The 17,589-nt window shown below is 35.5% G+C and overlaps 1 protein-coding gene across 1 annotated transcript; it reads right to left on the minus strand.

Moving 5' to 3' along the window:
* Positions 1-1,248: 1,248 nt before the first annotated feature.
* LOC129769708 (uncharacterized) lies at positions 1,249-16,314 on the minus strand. The gene is made up of 4 exons (XM_055772132.1): positions 15,998-16,314; positions 1,854-1,987; positions 1,667-1,779; positions 1,249-1,603 (listed from the first exon to the last, which is right to left on the minus strand). The coding sequence occupies exons 1-3, from the start codon at positions 16,091-16,093 to the stop codon at positions 1,686-1,688; spliced, it is 324 nt and encodes a 107-aa protein (XP_055628107.1). The 5' UTR covers positions 16,094-16,314; the 3' UTR covers positions 1,249-1,603; positions 1,667-1,685.
* Between the last annotated feature and the right edge of the window lie 1,275 nt (positions 16,315-17,589).

Here is a 17,589-nt window from a genome sequence, read left to right on the forward strand (position 1 = left end):
TCAGGAAAAAAAACTATGCGTTTGGGTGCATTTTTAGTGAGGCATCAATGGTAATTGGCGTGTGCTCTCTACAGACAATACGAAAAAAAAGTTCATCGAATTTTAAGTACGCTTCTAGCATAACAACAACCATCTCCAGCAGCCCTTCGAACTATTGTCTGTCTTCATGTTTCGTGTACCTGCTTACCACTTACCACTAGTTCGCTGCAAATGGGGGGTTTAGTTTTTAAATGACAAATTAAAGTGGATGTTCGAGTGCCCGGTGCGAGAATGTTATTCTTAACTTCGTACAAAAAGGATAACTGATTTGGTTTGTTCAATCAAGGTTGAAGATAATATGAAACGACCATGGAAATGGTTGTTTTGATTTGATGGCATATTTTCCAAACATCTCGCCTTCGTTCTTGACTTTCACCTCAATGTGATAGAGGTGATGTTGAAATATTAGATACTTGAAAGGAGAGAAGCTTCATGTTTGATAAGAATCGAGATTTACTGGATATAAACAAGCATGGTTTCGATAGTTCAAAGTCGTAGCATTTATTTAATTTGTCATTGAAAACGCCAAAGGATAAAACAAAACGTCATTGTTTGCACATTTTGAAAAGGGACCCCCTCGATTTTGTTGAGTGTTTCCTTTTTTGTTGTGTGTTTTTTCAATAAAACTTATCTATCTTATTGTATTTGTACTCTGTGAGGTACGCGATCTGTATGCTTCACCGGGATGAGTTAGATCCTTTCAATACGAGATGGTTTCAGTGTTCGAATGAGTATTGAAGCAGATGAAATGGTCTGTCAGGTTTGGCGACATCAACCATTCGGCTATGGGAAGCCAGCGGCTTTAAGTATCGTAAAAAAACATTTGCCGGATAATGCCAATTAAATCAGTGTAATAAATAATATATCATAAAATTATTTCGATGGGATACATCACGGTGTAATCAGCTATGACAATGAGAATCATCCATCGGGTTGCTTCTTGTGTGTTCTTGGTGAACCGATGGAATGATCACTGTTTGAGTTGGCCTTATTTGAATTCGGATAGAAGTCCAACGCAACGTGGGAATGGTTTATGATTGTTACTGGATAATTGCAAATTAACATTGATAACTGAACCATTTGCAAAGGAACTGTCTGTGTGTGGAAATTATTATCGAAAGCGTAAAAGTAAGTTTAAAATTACTGTCATTGTTTTCCTCGTTTCTGCACTCATACTAGATGGATATACGAAAATGAAAATAACTCTAGTTAATATCGTATTACATGGGAAATTTATGTTAATCAAACATAAAACTACAAGAGTTGAGATACAAAAAATAACAAAGTGAAACATGGTTATGTGTCAGGAACATTGTTGGTATTAAAATTAACAAAAACAAAGGATATAATAGCGAAAGTGGTTATCGTAGAACATAAACTGTCCTAGTCTATGGCGCCATCTAGTTGTGTTTTTTTGTACCGGTACAAGAGTGCAATTTTTTGCTTGCTTCTGATGACATCTGCAGAATGTCTTATCCTTTAGAAAACCATTGATGTTAATGATAAAATACGGTTAAATTGTTTGTCCGTAAAACAGTTCAGGAGGGGACGTAGTCTGATAAAACTTAAATGGAAAAAAACTGGTTAGAGGAAGGCGCAGTGTGAATTTGCGTCGTATGGCGCCTACCTCAGGTGGGAGAAACAGTCTAGCTGGTTAGCTTCCGGCACCGGTAAACGTATGCCCGGGCTTGCAAGTCATCGTCGAGGCGAATACACTGCAAATCATGGGGGCACACGCAGCTGTGGGGTCAAACGGTAAGCATAGTGAGTTTATCTTCGAGAACCGAAATATTGCAGTGGGGGTTGTGACTTACGTGTTTCTCTCGTAACGCAGGATCCTTCGGGAATCAGGCTTGACGTTCTTTGCATCATAAATTGCCCAGCCGCAAGGGGTATCTTCATAGCAGATTTCTTCCGCGTCGGTAGAACGTGGAACTCGAGCTGCGTCCTGTCGGCAAACGGAAGATAAGAAGAGAATGTGAAACTCGGTAAAAGCGACAGAGTATGTTTTACAGTAAAACAAAACACTTAAGGTTTGTTAAGAGAGTAATTAATACGATAGTAATTAATTTATTAAGAGTTAAGAGTAATTAATACGTATTAATACGATTAATACGATGAATTTTAACAGATACCGAACGCATCTTTTTATGCATGGTGATTTGACACAAACAAGGAGTAGATAAAAATAATAGTAGGGTAACACGGGGTGATTTGGTCATATGGGGTGATTTGGACCACCCCTTTATCTCAAAAATTACGGCTCAACTTGGATTTTCTATAATTTCATTTCCTTCTATTGTTGAACCGTATGTACCTAAAGTAAAAAAAACCTTTGGTAAAAAAAACTTCCCAGGTGGGGGAAACGGTAGCATAAATACATCAAGTACTTTGAGCGTCAAAAAATGTGAGTTTTCCGATCGTGGTTTTAAGGTTTTTCCCGCTGATTAAACAAACTTTTCGTCTATTGTGCAGTAAAGTTCTGTTCGCCTACAGAAGAGGAACAATTTGATGTAGCAATGTAAGTTTGATAACAATAAATGAAATTAATTGCATTTTTATTTATGCGTGATGTGTGGGGTGACATGGAAACGTTTCTGTGGGGTGAATTGATCCTACAGGTTTGAGACTTTTCTTTGGTCTAATTGATTCCAGATACCGCTGAATTACAAGAAGTGGATGGACAGACAACGTTGGAAGAAGGAGGAGCTTGAAAGAGCAACGCAGGCCATCGAAAACGGATTTTCTTTGACCAAGCATCAAAAGTGTTTGAAAATGCTCGACCAACAGTGAAAAGATTCATGCAGAATTCGAGATGGTGTCAATCCAACTTTTCTGGTCTGGAATCTGGCCAAGACACCTGGTATCGATCCCAAAACAATGTTACAGAATGTAACTTTATCCCAAAATATTTTACATAAACATAAGTATGTTTTTTCGATGAAACACACACTGGACCAAATCACCCCACAGACAGTCCAAATCACCCCGCATCAAATTTTAATGTCCAAAAATCATCTCTTTTCTTTTATGATATGTTTGGTAGATTGAAGCTTTATATAATGATTAAACATTATTTATTGAGAGAAAACAAGTGTAGCTCAGTATACAATGGGACATTTTTTATTCAGACCGTATTGGTTTGGAAATATTAGACGATTTGCTTAGGTGGTCCAAATTCCCCCCTTTTCCCCTACTAGCAAAATGTTCTCAAAATTATAGTTGTCAAAATTTTAGTCAAAATTGGTTGTACGGATTTATTTTGATAAGGCGTCGTGCACAACTTACGTAACGCTTAAAACCCGGATTTTGGACCCCTCCCCCGCCCCCCTACGTAACGCAATTTCCTATCTCTAATACACAGAAAGTAACGCAACCTCGACCCCCCTGAAAATGTTAGGACATTTGGTAAGAAAACAAAATGTACCATTTCATAGAATGTTTCCACTTTTAAACATGAGCTGTTCTTTCGCGTTTATTTTTTTCGGTCTAAATATTTTAATTGGATTTACCAAATGTAAACATCTAAAGTAAAAAATTTCAGAAAAAATATTCCTTCTTTGACAAATGAGCATCTCCTTCACGAAGTGTTCAATTGGCTTTAATTTTTATCAGGATTATAAACAGAATTGTGATTTTGTTTGAATTTCTTTTTTTTCTCATTTGGGTAAATGTTCTATCCGGATAAACGAGTGCACTTGTGTCTTGTGTAATTCCAAATGAAATCGAACTAAATATGCCGATTTTAAAAACTTGTATTTTTGATTCGAACGAAAGTTTGTCAAAGTTAATAAAACGAAGAAGGTCTTAGCAGGGGCTGGTGAATCTGACGTGGAATAAATCTATTATATGAATATATTGAGTGTCATGAATGTCATTGTCGTTATTCTCTTGTGCTGAGGAACTAAAGTACGTTATTTCGCGCTTGTTGCAAGCAGTAAACAATCCTTGGGTGAAATGGATCATTTTTGTCAGTTGTGATGAATTTCTCAAATGTCTTCAAATGTCTTCAAATGTCTTCACCATCATATCGGAGGAAAATAAAACTATTAACTTATCCTAATTATCGAAATGGAGGCGATCCGGCGTAATGGTTAACATCCATACTTCTCACGCTAAAGGTTACGAGTCCAATTCTCACTTCCGTCATTCTTCCAAAAATGGAAGTAAAGTAACGAACCAACCAAAAGTGTTGAAAGTCACTCTAATACAGGTAATAAAAAAAACCTTCGATTTGTGAAGTGGTCGTTTGAAAGATCTAGGTTAATCTATTGTACAGTACTGCTGTTCTACGCATATTTGTCCCATGTTACTTTTCGACAATTTTTCCTTTTCTTCATGAAACGATGTTAAAATGCCTAATCTTCCGAAAAAACATAAACAAAGTTATTGTAGAACATCAAGCTTACTTGTCCCATGTTGATATTCCATGCATAATTGTCCACTATTTATTTTTTGTAGATCTATAGTAAATTAATCGGTTCAAGTACAAGAATTTTATGTCACGCTTCCAGCAGGACTAATGTACTCATTACTGGTTTGGAAGAACGAACTAATTCTAACACAAATAAAAAAAGTTAACAGAACACGTGTATACTTGTCTGCAAAGGTGGTCAGATCACTCCCTTCTTCATAAAACGATGTTTTATGCATAATCTTTCGGAAAAACACCAACTTATTGTAACCACATCAAGTTCAATTGTCCCATGTTGATATTCTAGGCATAACTGTTCCGCCATGAATTTATTAACTTCTAATTTTTCTAATCTTCTAGCTAGCTTTTCACATTTCATTAACCAATAGTTTACTGCTCATGAAAAACCCGGTGTATTGCTAAACTGGAATGCTTAAAGCTCCTGGTAGACAAATATGCTAGAAAACTTTGATTGCGTTTTTCTCAGTTGCTGAATTTGGAACATGGGACAACTATGCATAGAATGGCAGAGTATAGGCCCAAAATAATAGAAATATAATGTCACAATCATTCGAATTCTCGAGCGCAAATGAATTCATGTCTTCTAAAAACAATTCAGACCGCTTCAAGTACTCCAGAATTCGAAGTAAAAGTCGCTTTGTTATTGAATTCATTATATATGCATGTGGATTTTCTGCTTGGAAAAGTTTGAAGAAGCAAGTGCCCCGAGACAAAAGTCTTCGTTGATTACAAGAACAAAAGTAAACAAATCACACTGATAAAAAAGCGAGCGAATGACATTGAGACAAAAGCTCTACTTCTTTTGACGATATTGTCGGCCAATAGATAGAATTTCATGGAAATCATACTGTATCATATTGAAATGTCTTCACATATTTCATAATATCTTCAAAATGTCTGCACAGTCAAACGCTCTAAAATGAAGACATGTAATCGAATGTGATCAACAAAACAGAACGAATGAAAAGATTTAAACTAAAATATGTATAATGTTTCTTGATTCAATTTATTTCTTTAATGTTATTGATATGTTTGATCTCTAAAAAGTTAAACATAAGGTGACAAAAGTAATATATTTTTGTCGTAAAGTGTAGAAATGAAATGAAGAAAACCAATATCAATTTCGTTCGATTGTTTTCTCGGTGGAAAACATGCGTTTGCCGTTTTCAATATGGACGGTCATATTTATAACTGTTCATGAAATGGGAACAACGATACGTCAGACAGCTCCAATGGAGCTGATGTACCTGCCTATTCTGTAGCGCAATTTTTCGTCATTTCCATTCAACAGAGTATTCACATCGGTATTATGAACTTAAAATACAGACATATTTCATTCATATTCACGGACTTACAAATGTATTGAATATTTCACATCGAATTGCAGAACTCAACATTAATATGATCATTGAGTGTTTTGTTCAGCTGAGGCGAATATGGTACTGCCCAACGATTGCTAGATGCAATGTCTGCATTGTTGATTTCTGTGGATGATTGGACATCAACGTACACTTGGGATCGTGTCGTTGGTGCAATTTTTAGATAAACGCCTTGTACTTATTACATCCGCCATGCAAGCCGTTAAAGTTTCAGATCCACGCATGAACCATATTTGTGGTGTTCTCACGCAAAAGTCACGAGTAAAATTCTCACTTCCGACATTCTTCCAAAAATGGAAGTAAAGTGACGAACCAGCCAAAAGTTGTGAAAGTCACTATAAAAAAGAAAAAAAAATATTTGTGGTAACAATATCGAACAGTCCGATATTGAATCCGATTGGTTTGAGACTCAACTTCACAATTCGATCGAAATCATCTTTTGCATTCTTCAATCCGTTCCTCTCAAATTCTATCGTTCTATGTAAATGTGGCAACCTTGCCTTGTCGCAGAACAAACGTCAAATTGATTTTAACAATGATTAATTGAAAATGATTACTCGATGTCGTTTAAATACATAGAAGACACAGTCCTGACCCTAACCTCACTTTTTTTCTGTGAATTTTCTTGCATTTCCACCAAAACTTTAACTATAACATAAAGTCATCACCAGGCACAATTTTCGTTGAAGATTTTCCCCACTTGCAGAGAATGTATTACCTGTTTACGTAGAACATATTTTATGTGTAGAGCTAATTTTTCATTTAAAATTTTCGTTTCAAAGGCGTGTTTTTTTTATTCCACACGAAAATCCATAACCATTTTGGGTTCACATAAATGGGACACGGAGCTCAATGTCGGCTATGTCGAATTGTATGGTAAGGTTGCCACATTTGAACAACTCGATTGGTTTTGAGCCGAACGGATTACAAAATACAAAATTGCAATCCGTTCGGGTAATTCTGACTCGATCAGATTTCAGAATACGGGTTAGTAGTTGATCAGTAGACAGATCTGGAATTTCAAAGGAAATTACATTATCGATATCCTTAGGGCCTATCTAACGAAACTAACTAACCAAACTAAAAATATTTGGATAAAGTAATCCTCGTGTCTTCCATTATTCAACCAAATACATTCAGAAATACGTGGGACCGAACTCGACATGACTTAATGTTTTGTTTGAACACCGCTCTTTACCTTCGCGCATATGTCGATCATAGATTGTTGGGACAGCTCACGACATTGTAGAATGGCGTTGTCCTGATCATATAGAATCAGCGTACGATTCAATTCAAAATGAGAAATGATGTTGATAATGAATGAATTACCTTTAGTGGGATCTCGTTGTTTAATGTTTGTGCAATATCCGTCTTGTCCGTTCAGAAAAATTGGGAGATTTTTCTTGTAAGAAACCCTTCTCAATAGCATTATAGTCACAAATGTTCCTGAGCTAGTCACTTAGAATACATTCAAGGTGTATTGGTTGGCATAGAAATCTCAATCAAGTTCTACTAAAAATGATGCAAATAATACTACGATGATAAGGCGAACGTTGGGAACGTTAGTGAAATTGAAGAAGAACATGGTGAGAGTCGCATGAACGATGTGCTTTAACGATGAATTCCAGATTCCAGAAGAAACACTTCGAATCACAGTTTCTCGCGTCACTGTGCAGTCGCGATCTATGATTCTAGCAACGCTTGCACATTGAATTTACACACGTGCTCTCCAGCAGGTGTTTTATCAGGATTGATGACAATAGCGTGATTGTCATTTTGTAAACAGAGCAAGTGTGATCTGAAGTATTTCAATGATTCTCGTTGTGCTCATTCAAAAATACTTCTAGCTCGCCGGTGATATGCCTGGCTTCAGACGAAGTGAGGTTACTTGCGAATGTGTGGATAAAAGTTCGATGTAGTGGGCGCAGCGCCATCTGTCATAGAACAATATAAATAAATTCGTTCTGTTTGAAAAACGAAGGACAGTAAAATTATTTGAATATTGTTCATACAAAATTACTAAAATCACCATTCAAAATAGGGTTTGGGGGGTTCACGCTTGTGGTTATATCAATTATTTAAAGCCAAATTTAGAAAAAAAATATTCAGATTTTTTTCTGCATAGGGCCACCCTAATGGAATTAAATATATAGTAATCGGTATCCTAGCGGTATCGTATATAGATTACAACCTATTCTCATGCCTACCAAGTTTTTTTTTGTGCAGAATTTCATCAAAATCGGTCGAGCCGTTTCGGAGGAGTTCGATCACGAACATCGTGACACGAGATTTATATATATATATATATATATATATATATATATATATATATATATATATATATATATATATATATATATATATATATATATATATATATATATATATATATATATATATATATATATATATATATATATATATATATATATATATATATATATATATATATATATATATATATATATATATATATATAATGTAGTGATGTCTGTCTGTCTCCCGAGAATTGTGTCTGAAAATAATCTGATATTTGTAATGTGTAGTTTTGGTCGAAATACTAGGAATTTTATAGCAAAGGGGAATTTTAAAGGGTAAATTTGAAGATCAATCAATGAATAAAATTAGAAGAAAACCATGAACAGCGCTTAGTGAGAAAACGTGGATGTGATAACGAAAAATAAATTTTGGGCGGGATGAAGCTTGCCGGGTCAGCTAGTAATATATATATACACTAGCTGACCCGGAAAACTTCGTCCTGCCCAAAATTTGTTTTTTTTTTGTTATCAATACCTTCAAACATTTACGTTTTCGTACTAAGCGCAAGTTCATGAGTCCAATCGTAGAACTGTTCATTGATTGATCTTCTAATCGACCCCGTTGAATTTATCTTTTACTAAAAAATTCCTAGTACTTCTACCAAAACATCATTATAATATCCCATCATTATAACATCAGATACAGACCGCTCCCTCTACTCCACTTTAGAGAGGGGGGAGTGTCTATTAACCATAGAAACGTTTCGTGCCCCCTAAAATCTTAACATGCCAAATTTGGCTCCATTTGCTTGCTTAGTTTTCGAGTTATGCAGAAATTTGTTTTTCATTTGTATGACAGCCCATCCTTAGAGAGGGAGAAGTATCTAACCATCCTGGAATCATTTATTGCATCCTAAAACCTTCACATGCCAAATTTGGTCTCGTTTGCTTGATTAATTCTCGAATAATGCAGAAATTTGTGTTTCATTTGTATGGCAGCCCCCCCCTTAGAGAAGGGGGGGGGGAGGTGGAGTGTCTGGAGTGTGACATACCAATTTTCATGTCGATCGGTTCAGTAGTTTCCGAGTCCATAAGAATCAGATAGATAGACAGACAGACAGACAGAAATCCATTTTTATATAAATAGATATACAGCAATTCCATGCCAAACCGATATAGTGGTTCTCAGATTTTCGTCAAGGTAGTAGTTTTGTTCTTTATCGCAAATTATTAGACCAGTATTTTTTTATTTTTTTTAAATCCATTTTTTCGCATTTTTGCCAAAAATGACTTTTTTCAAAAATTCATAACTTTTGAACCACTGGACCAATTCAGATGTTCGACATATTAAATTTAAGCCAATTAGCTGGTCTTTTTTTGGAAAAATACTACAGTTGCAGAAAATTTGAATTATGTTTTAGTTATTATTGATTGGACTTGTTTTTTATAGTTTTTATGGTCTCGGGACCAAAGGCACTATGTTTTTTTTTCCCTGGAAAGCTGACGATTTTTCAAAAAAACCATATTTCGAAACCAGGGAAGCGTTTTGTTTCGTTTTTGAGTTATGATTTTTCAAAATTAACCGATGGTCCAAAAAATCATTTTTCCCTATTTTCCCAAAAATGACTTTTTTCAAAAATTTATTACTTTTGAACTACTGGACCGATTCAAATGATCGACATATTAAATTAAAGTCTACTAGCTACCCTTTTTCGAAAAAACACAATTGCCAATCAATTGGATTATAGTCACATACATCCTGTCTAGTCGCATAGAAATATTGAACGAAAACCGAAAACATGTTAACTTTGAAAAATCATAACATAAAAAGGAAAAATAACACCTCTCCGGTATTTGGATTTATTATGTGAAAAAAACTCAGCTTTCAGGAAAAAATATAAAAAAATATGGCGCCCGTGGTCCCGAAACGATGTAAGCTATAAAAAACATATATAATCAATAATTACGAAAACAAAATCCTTTTTTATTCAGTGTAATATTTTTGAAACAAGACTAGCTCATTGGCTTTAATTTGATATATCGATCATCTAAATCAGTCCAGTAAAAAAGTTATGATTTTTTGTAGTGGAAAAAATGGAGAAAACATGATTTTAACTCTGAAAAAAACATAACTCAAAAACAAAAAAAAACGCCTCTCTGGTTTCGACATATGTTATGTGAAAAATCCTTAGCTTTCCGGAAAAAAAATATAAAAAAATATAGTGCCTTCGGTCCCGAGACTATGAAAACAATAAAAAACGAATACAATCAATAATAACGAGAGCAGAATTCAAACTTTCTGCAGACCAGGTAATTGGCTTTAATTTGATATGTCGATCATCTGAATCGGTGTAGTAATTCAAAAGTTATGAATTTTTGAAAAAAGTCATTTTTGGAAGAAAGAGGAAAAGTTGATTTTTCGGACAACCTTAAAATAGAGATGGTCACCTTAATGAAAAAAGCTAAAAAATACGGGTGTAATGTTTTGCGATAAGGAAAAAAACTACCAATTTTCACGAAAATCTGAGGACCACTATATCGATTTAGCATGGAATGGTTGTATATATAGAGATGTACTAGAAAATTGCATAAAAAAAAATGAACATCGTTCTTTTAGGTAATCTTACATTCATAATATAACAATCAATTAATTTACATAATTCCCTCTTCCGATAATAACTTTTAACCGACCGCGCGACTAGCTAGAGATGGTCTATTAATTTATTTATCTTGGCTCACTGATGCCAACAAATTATTTTAAAAAAATATTCGAAAGCAAGCAATCACAACCACTGAAAACAGAAGCACTCCCAAACAGTAGTACGAATTGAACAAGCGCATACTATTTGATAAACAAGCGAAGAACTTGAATATTTGAGTTCTTATTTTTCACCAATTTTAGCATGTTTGAATACCATTAATTTGATTATAGTAATTAAATTCAAAGATCTCACTCAACTGTATTCATGAATTTCATGTTTCCCTCTGAGAACTAACGGGTATTTCAATAGGGACGCTACAAAAGTAGACCGATAGGGACAGCACACGACGCCATATTTTTTCACGCTCTTTCGACATTTCTCTTCGGTAAAGTTTCCCATTTCATAATGGAAAGATATACGATCCAACAACGAGTCGAGAATATTAAAATTTACTACCGAAATTCGGAGTCAATGTCCTCAACGAAAATCATCTTTATAATAAGCGATAAGCAAAATATGCGTTATTGGTCAGGCAGCAATCCACACGTACTCCATTGCATCGGATCCACACGTACTCCATTGCATCGGTTTGGTGCGGTTCATAGTCCGGCGGCGTCATTGGGCCGTACTTCTTCCGTGATGATCAAGACCGGCACGTTACTGTGAATGGAAATCGCTACCGCTCAATGATAATTGAATATTTTTGGCCCAAATTGGATGATATGGACTTGGACAATATGAGGTTTCAACAGGACGGCGCCACAAGCCACACAGCGAATTTACCAATCGATTTATAGAAAACCAAGTTTGGTGAGCGTGTTATCTTACGAAATAGCCCAGTCAATTGGCCGCTTCGCTCGTGCGATTTGACGCCGTTAGACTATTTCCTGTGGGGCTACGTCAAGTCTATGGTCTATGCCAACAAGTCAGCGACGATTGATGAACTTCGTACGAATATCGAAAGTGTAATTGCAGCAGTATCGGCCGATTTATACTTGAAAACCGTCGAATATTGGGTTCAGCGACTGGACTTCTGCAAGCGTGCCCGTGGTGGCCATGCAAAACAGCAATTCCAAATACAGATTTTAAAAACTTGTATTTTTGATTCCAATGAAAGTGTGTATTCCATTTGGATTGGAGGAAATATGAGTTCTTCACAGCAATTGGGAATTTTTTGACTCAAGCGTAACTTCTGAAAAGGGGGTATCTTTTTTTTTTATTCTTTATTTTAGAGGTTTTCAGCCTCCTGGGCTGATTCGCCTAAAAGGGGGTATCGATTTGAGTAAGAAAAATCTTTGATAATTTATATCTCAAAAAATATGAGTCGTACCGAAATAGTGTGTTAGAAAGAGTTATAGAGTATTGTTGGCTTAATTTGAAAAAAATATACACTGAGAAGAAAATATACCACAAATTTCGTCAAAAATAGTTTTACCATCTTGGGCCGATTTTTTAAATTTTCTACATGACTTCTATTTTAAATGAAAAAATTGAAAAAAATATAAAACAATACACATTTTTTGATATCGCAAATTAAAATTTTATTTTGTAAATAATAAAACAGAGTACTAATTTTTCTTCTCAGTGTATATTTTTTTCAACTTAAGCCAACAATACTCTATAACTCTTTCTAACACACTATTTCGGTACGACTCATATTTTTTGAGATATAAATTATCAAAGTTTTCTCTTTCTCAAATCGATACGCCCTTTTCAAAAGTTACACTTGAGTCAAAAAATGAACCATGATGATGTATTTGGAAAAGTTGTTGGAAATTATAAGCAAATTCATAAAATTTCATGAACATGAAGGTATAACACGACAAACATATTAAAAGGGATTATTTACTATAAAAAAGACAATAAATTAGAAATATTTTTTTAAATATTTCGAGAATGGCTACATTTAGAAGGAAATTGATAAGAATCTTTTTTGTTTTATATCACATCAGGATTCATAATTTGTGGCTAAAAATGATTGTTAACATACAAAAATTCGAAGTTTCGAAAATTCCTAAAAATTTGATGTTCCACAAAGTTCGTCAAAAATAGTTTTACCATCTTGGGCCCATTTTTTAATATTTCTACATGACTTCTATTATGCATGAAAAAATAAAAAAAAAATTAAAAAATATGTATTTTGGATATTGCAAATAGAATTTTTATTTGTAAATAAAAAAACAGAGTACTAATTTTTTTTCTCAGTGTACATTTTTTTCATATTCAACCATCAATACTCCATAACTCTTTCTAAGACACTATTTCGGTACGACTCATAGTTTTTGAGATATAAATTATCGAAGATTTCTCTTACTCAAATCGATATGCCCTTTTCAAAAGTTACGGTTGAGTCAAAAAATTCCCAATTGCTGTGGAAAACTCATATTTCCTCTAATCCAAACGAAATGAACACTTTCATTCGAATCAAAAATACTCATGTTTTGTCATTTGTCGATTTCATTTGGAATTACTCAAAAGAAATCGAGTTCCATACATAATGGCATCAAATGTACTTTCACATGAATAAAGAATTTCATTGATATCCAAAACCGTTTTTGTTTTATTTAAACAAAACTTTAATAGCGCTCTTATTAAAAAAACCCGATACCTCATAAAGTACCATGTGTCCGCGCCTAACGAATAAAAAGTCATATTGTCACGAACGCATTTAAATGTCTCTTACTGGTGAAAAAATGAGCGATGCAACATGATGCCCACTATAGGAAAATAAACATTCAGTGGTTCATCAATGATCCAAATGCTCCAAACCCACCTTCGTTGAAAGTACCCCACGAATTATAAACAAAACAAATTTTGTCCCCCGTTGCAGTATTCGCTTCTGTGTGGCCCTCTTTGCGCTCCATTCTACTTATCTTATCGTTTATTTAGTGCAAAATTCGTGTGATGCTTGGCGGGGCATGACAGTGTGGTGTAGATTATTTTCAAATTGAACGGATGAATGGATCCCACTCCAAAAATGCCTATAACCCGTGTGCCCAGTCAGTCGTACATAATCACCGCGTCTTCTCTCGTTCCTCACACAACAATGCTGTTGGCATGTTTGTTTGTTTTGATTCCCCGTTTTGCGCTACGCGAGCCGACAGGTCCGATAAGGCGACAACAATGTTTTATGTAAATTTGTTTGATGGTTCCTTTTTTTTATCAGGGCACTACTTTTTGTTGAAAGGCGCAGTTTTTGCCAGACGTTCGAAGAAATACAATAACCTCCCAAAAAGGGCGCATCTGTGCTGATGTCTGAATTGGGATTAAATCGAAAATGAAATAGTGTTGTTTCAACATTTAACCCTTAAACGGGTCGTGAGAACTAGGCATGTAATCAACGCAAACTACAATACAACGACATGTTTACATACTAAAACACACAAAACTATTTTTTCCAATACGCGAAACAATTAAAAACATTGAAAAAATTGGTGGCAATATAGTTGGCACCTGTCCGTCTAGCGCTAAACACTTGATGGTAGAAATGATTTTTTTATATTTGAATTTTTGATGTTAGTTTCAACAACAACTAATAAAACTCATGATCAGACTCAACAAGTCCTAAACAGTTTATATGTATCGAAAACTTCCACAAAATGACTGTTTTTCAATGACTTTCCGGAAAAATTTGCTCCTGCTGCTCTACATTGGGAGTCGTTAACACAAAAATTGCTCAAAAATGAACAGTTTTTGATTTTTGCGCACTCTAAAAAATGTTGCTAGGTATCAGAACTAGTTACCACGTAAGGCTAGAAGTGAGAATTTATTGTTAAAGAGAAACAAAAATCGTTGGTGACAATATAGCTGCCACTACCCGTAAAAGGGTTAAAACGGTTGATATTAAATTAAGATAAGATTCTGACGCATGCTATGGGTTTCTGAAAAGGAGATGTCTTCAAACACAATTTAGAGAATGTAACATGGATTGTGAGGTTTGTCCCAATCCCCAGTTCATCTTGAATTGATGTGTGTGAACATAATTCAAAATGATTTTTTTTGTCCAAATTGTGAATCAAAAAAGAATCAGTTCACCAAATAGTTGAATAGATTTGTTTGGTAGATAAAACCGCAATAAAAATACGTAAACTTTCAACATCCTCATATTGTCATGTATGCAATATTATATATGATAACAGTTTGATATATTTATTCGTAAAAAAACTTGCTGGCATGTGAAAAAGAAGATCGAGTATTCGTGAAAATATATTCTAAAAATGCTATGGTAAATATACACAAAGTTAGTTTAGCTTGCTTTTCTCCGTTTTAAAATCGAATTTGTGATGCGTAGGTTGGCTGGAAATATCTAATCCACTTTGAAAAAGGTAAGCCCATAAATCAAATCATTATCATGTTTTAAATAAACTGAACGAGCACAACTATCTACCAATCAACACAAAATTTTATGGTGCTGCCAATTGAACAAATCATGCTGAACAGCTTATTCAAGTAAAACGAATATTTGGTACAATTGAACTACACTGATTTTCGCGCCATTTTGAGATAATTTCCTACTCTCACCGCTAGAAAGTGGAAAAGAAAACCGAAAGTATTCATCAAAAGCTCATCCGACACTCAGAGCCAAAATGCGCTCTCAGAATAGCACGCCACCACCACTTTTGGGGCTGCAGCATATTTCGATGCATCTTGATGCATCCCGCATGTCACATGTCAAGGAGAACGCGCGATGATTGGATAATGGATACCGGCAAACTGTGTTGCATAATTTAGATTTGCCGGTTCTTCTCTAGGTGGTGTGCGTTGGTTTGTTTTGACTGCACTAAACTGATTTGGGTCGTCGAGAAGGTCAGACGAATCACGGATTAACGTTACAATTTTCCCTCGTGGTGTTCACGCCTCCCCCCAGTTGTTTCCCGCTAATGACACACGGATGTATGGTGTTCGGTTTTATTTTTAGTTGGAATAGAATTTTTCGTTAAAATCCATTTCCAACGCTTGTTGGCGCGTCACTTTGTTTGAACACATTCACTTATGCGACGCAGCATTGTTTGGCGATTAATTGATTGCACAGAAAACAAATGGGAACAAAAAGCTGTAGCCTTCGATTATACGATTAAACAATACAATTGAAAGCGGCTATTGTGCAAAAGAGAAAGCTTAATTGGATCCGACGAACAATAAGTTTTACAATTGTTATGTTGATGTAAGAGATATCATACATACCTGGAAGATGTCCGAAGGCAACGTAGATCCGAAGCTACTGTTGAGCAGTAGCAGGACTACGATCGCGAAGGAAAAAAATTTCACCAGTTGAGCCATTTTTTTTAATTGTTTCACGGGAATTACCGCAACAGGAAAGTCACAGTTCAAATCACGTTTACAAAAAGTTACACGAAATGTTACGTTTCTTCGAAACTTGAGAGCGGTTAATATTCGAACGCTGGATCTACAGCGGGTCTACAACACTTTACGACGAGACTCTTCGTACTTTCACGAACCTCCGAACTGCACCACTTACTGCTGCTAAATGATTTTATCGTTTCCTTTACCGTACAATATATGAGAAGGCGGGAATCGTGAGAGCGAAGAGATCTCGGGAGAGGTAAATGATTGTCTCGGATGCTTGCTATCAGCTACGAGTCAGAGTGGGGAAGTTCTCTTTTGGGAGTAAAATAGTAGACGACAGAGGATGTGCTAGCGAGAGTGAATACTATTATTCTTCTGCTTTATCTGCCGAAGAAAGACCAATCGTCAATGCCTGTCGATATTTGTTAAGATTGATTGTATGTAAGGAAATGTATGTTTTCTTCCCGGGAAACGGTATTCATTGGCACGTGTTAAAGTACATATGGGCAGTCACCCGACACTTTCCCAGTAAAACGGAGAATTTCCAAATACATGCTATGAAATATGTTCTGATAGACAACACGACAAGACTAGATCAATCCAGTGTATTCCGCTGAAAATGCTGCATCTTGCTGTGTGATAGTGAATCGCGAATCTGATGCAACATCTACCGTTACTATCCAGTGAAATCAAAATATACTTCCAACATGGTTTGACGAACGATTTTGTTTGATATCTTAGTAGATCCAGATAAAAACATAATTTAACAGAAGTAAAGAAAAATCTAGATTATTCGCTGAAGTGAGCTCCATAGTAGGGGAAGGGTGGCAAAGACGGACACCTCAAGTAAAAGTTGATTTTTTTCGTGAATTTCACAAAAATATACAGCTATCTCATAACAAATTGATAGTTGCAAATTGGGCAGTAAGGAACCAGATACACGACCAGATAACATGCTCGATGTCGATGTCTGGAGTGATTGGTCATAAGCCGAGATATCACGCGAATGAAATCACGACTTACATTTAATCCCTTGAACCATGTACTAGTCCAGACCTTAGGGATAATCGTGTGTAACACACGACCGAACTCATCTTCACTCCCCATGCACTGCCAACTTACGAGTGTGTGCTAACGAGGAATACGGGAAAAAAATATTGTACCAGACCTGGCACGATAATGACCCGAAACATTCGTCAAAGCTCATCAAGGAATGACTTCTCTACAACGTCAAGTCAAGTTGGCTTCGTCTATGAAAAAACTTCTACAGAGTGTGATTGCTGCGAAACGAGGCAACACAAAGTATTAATTTGGTATTTGTGACAGGCCTGGCAAGATTTTTTAGTGTGTACGGACAATTCAATGTGTGTATTGAAGATATGTGAGGAACCAAAGCTGCTTCACATCTGCAAATCACCTGCCTGATCAAAAGCTTCGCAGGGAAGCAGGGATATATCTTTCATTTATTG

The sequence above is a fragment of the Toxorhynchites rutilus genome, chromosome 2 (genome assembly GCF_029784135.1).
Source record: "Toxorhynchites rutilus septentrionalis strain SRP chromosome 2, ASM2978413v1, whole genome shotgun sequence".
Classification (NCBI taxonomy): domain Eukaryota; kingdom Metazoa; phylum Arthropoda; class Insecta; order Diptera; family Culicidae; genus Toxorhynchites; species Toxorhynchites rutilus.

Bases quoted from the DNA above. Each gene is read 5' to 3' on its own strand.
- LOC129769708 (XM_055772132.1), bottom strand. From the start codon at position 16,093: ATGGCTCAACTGGTGAAATTTTTTTCCTTCGCGATCGTAGTCCTGCTA. The intron at 1,988-15,997 runs GTATGTATGATA...GTTTGCCGACAG, and splicing joins TGCCTTCGGACATCTTCCAG to GACGCAGCTCGAGTTCCACG. The intron at 1,780-1,853 runs GTAAGTCACAAC...TTGACCCCACAG, and splicing joins CTGCGTTACGAGAGAAACAC to CTGCGTGTGCCCCCATGATT.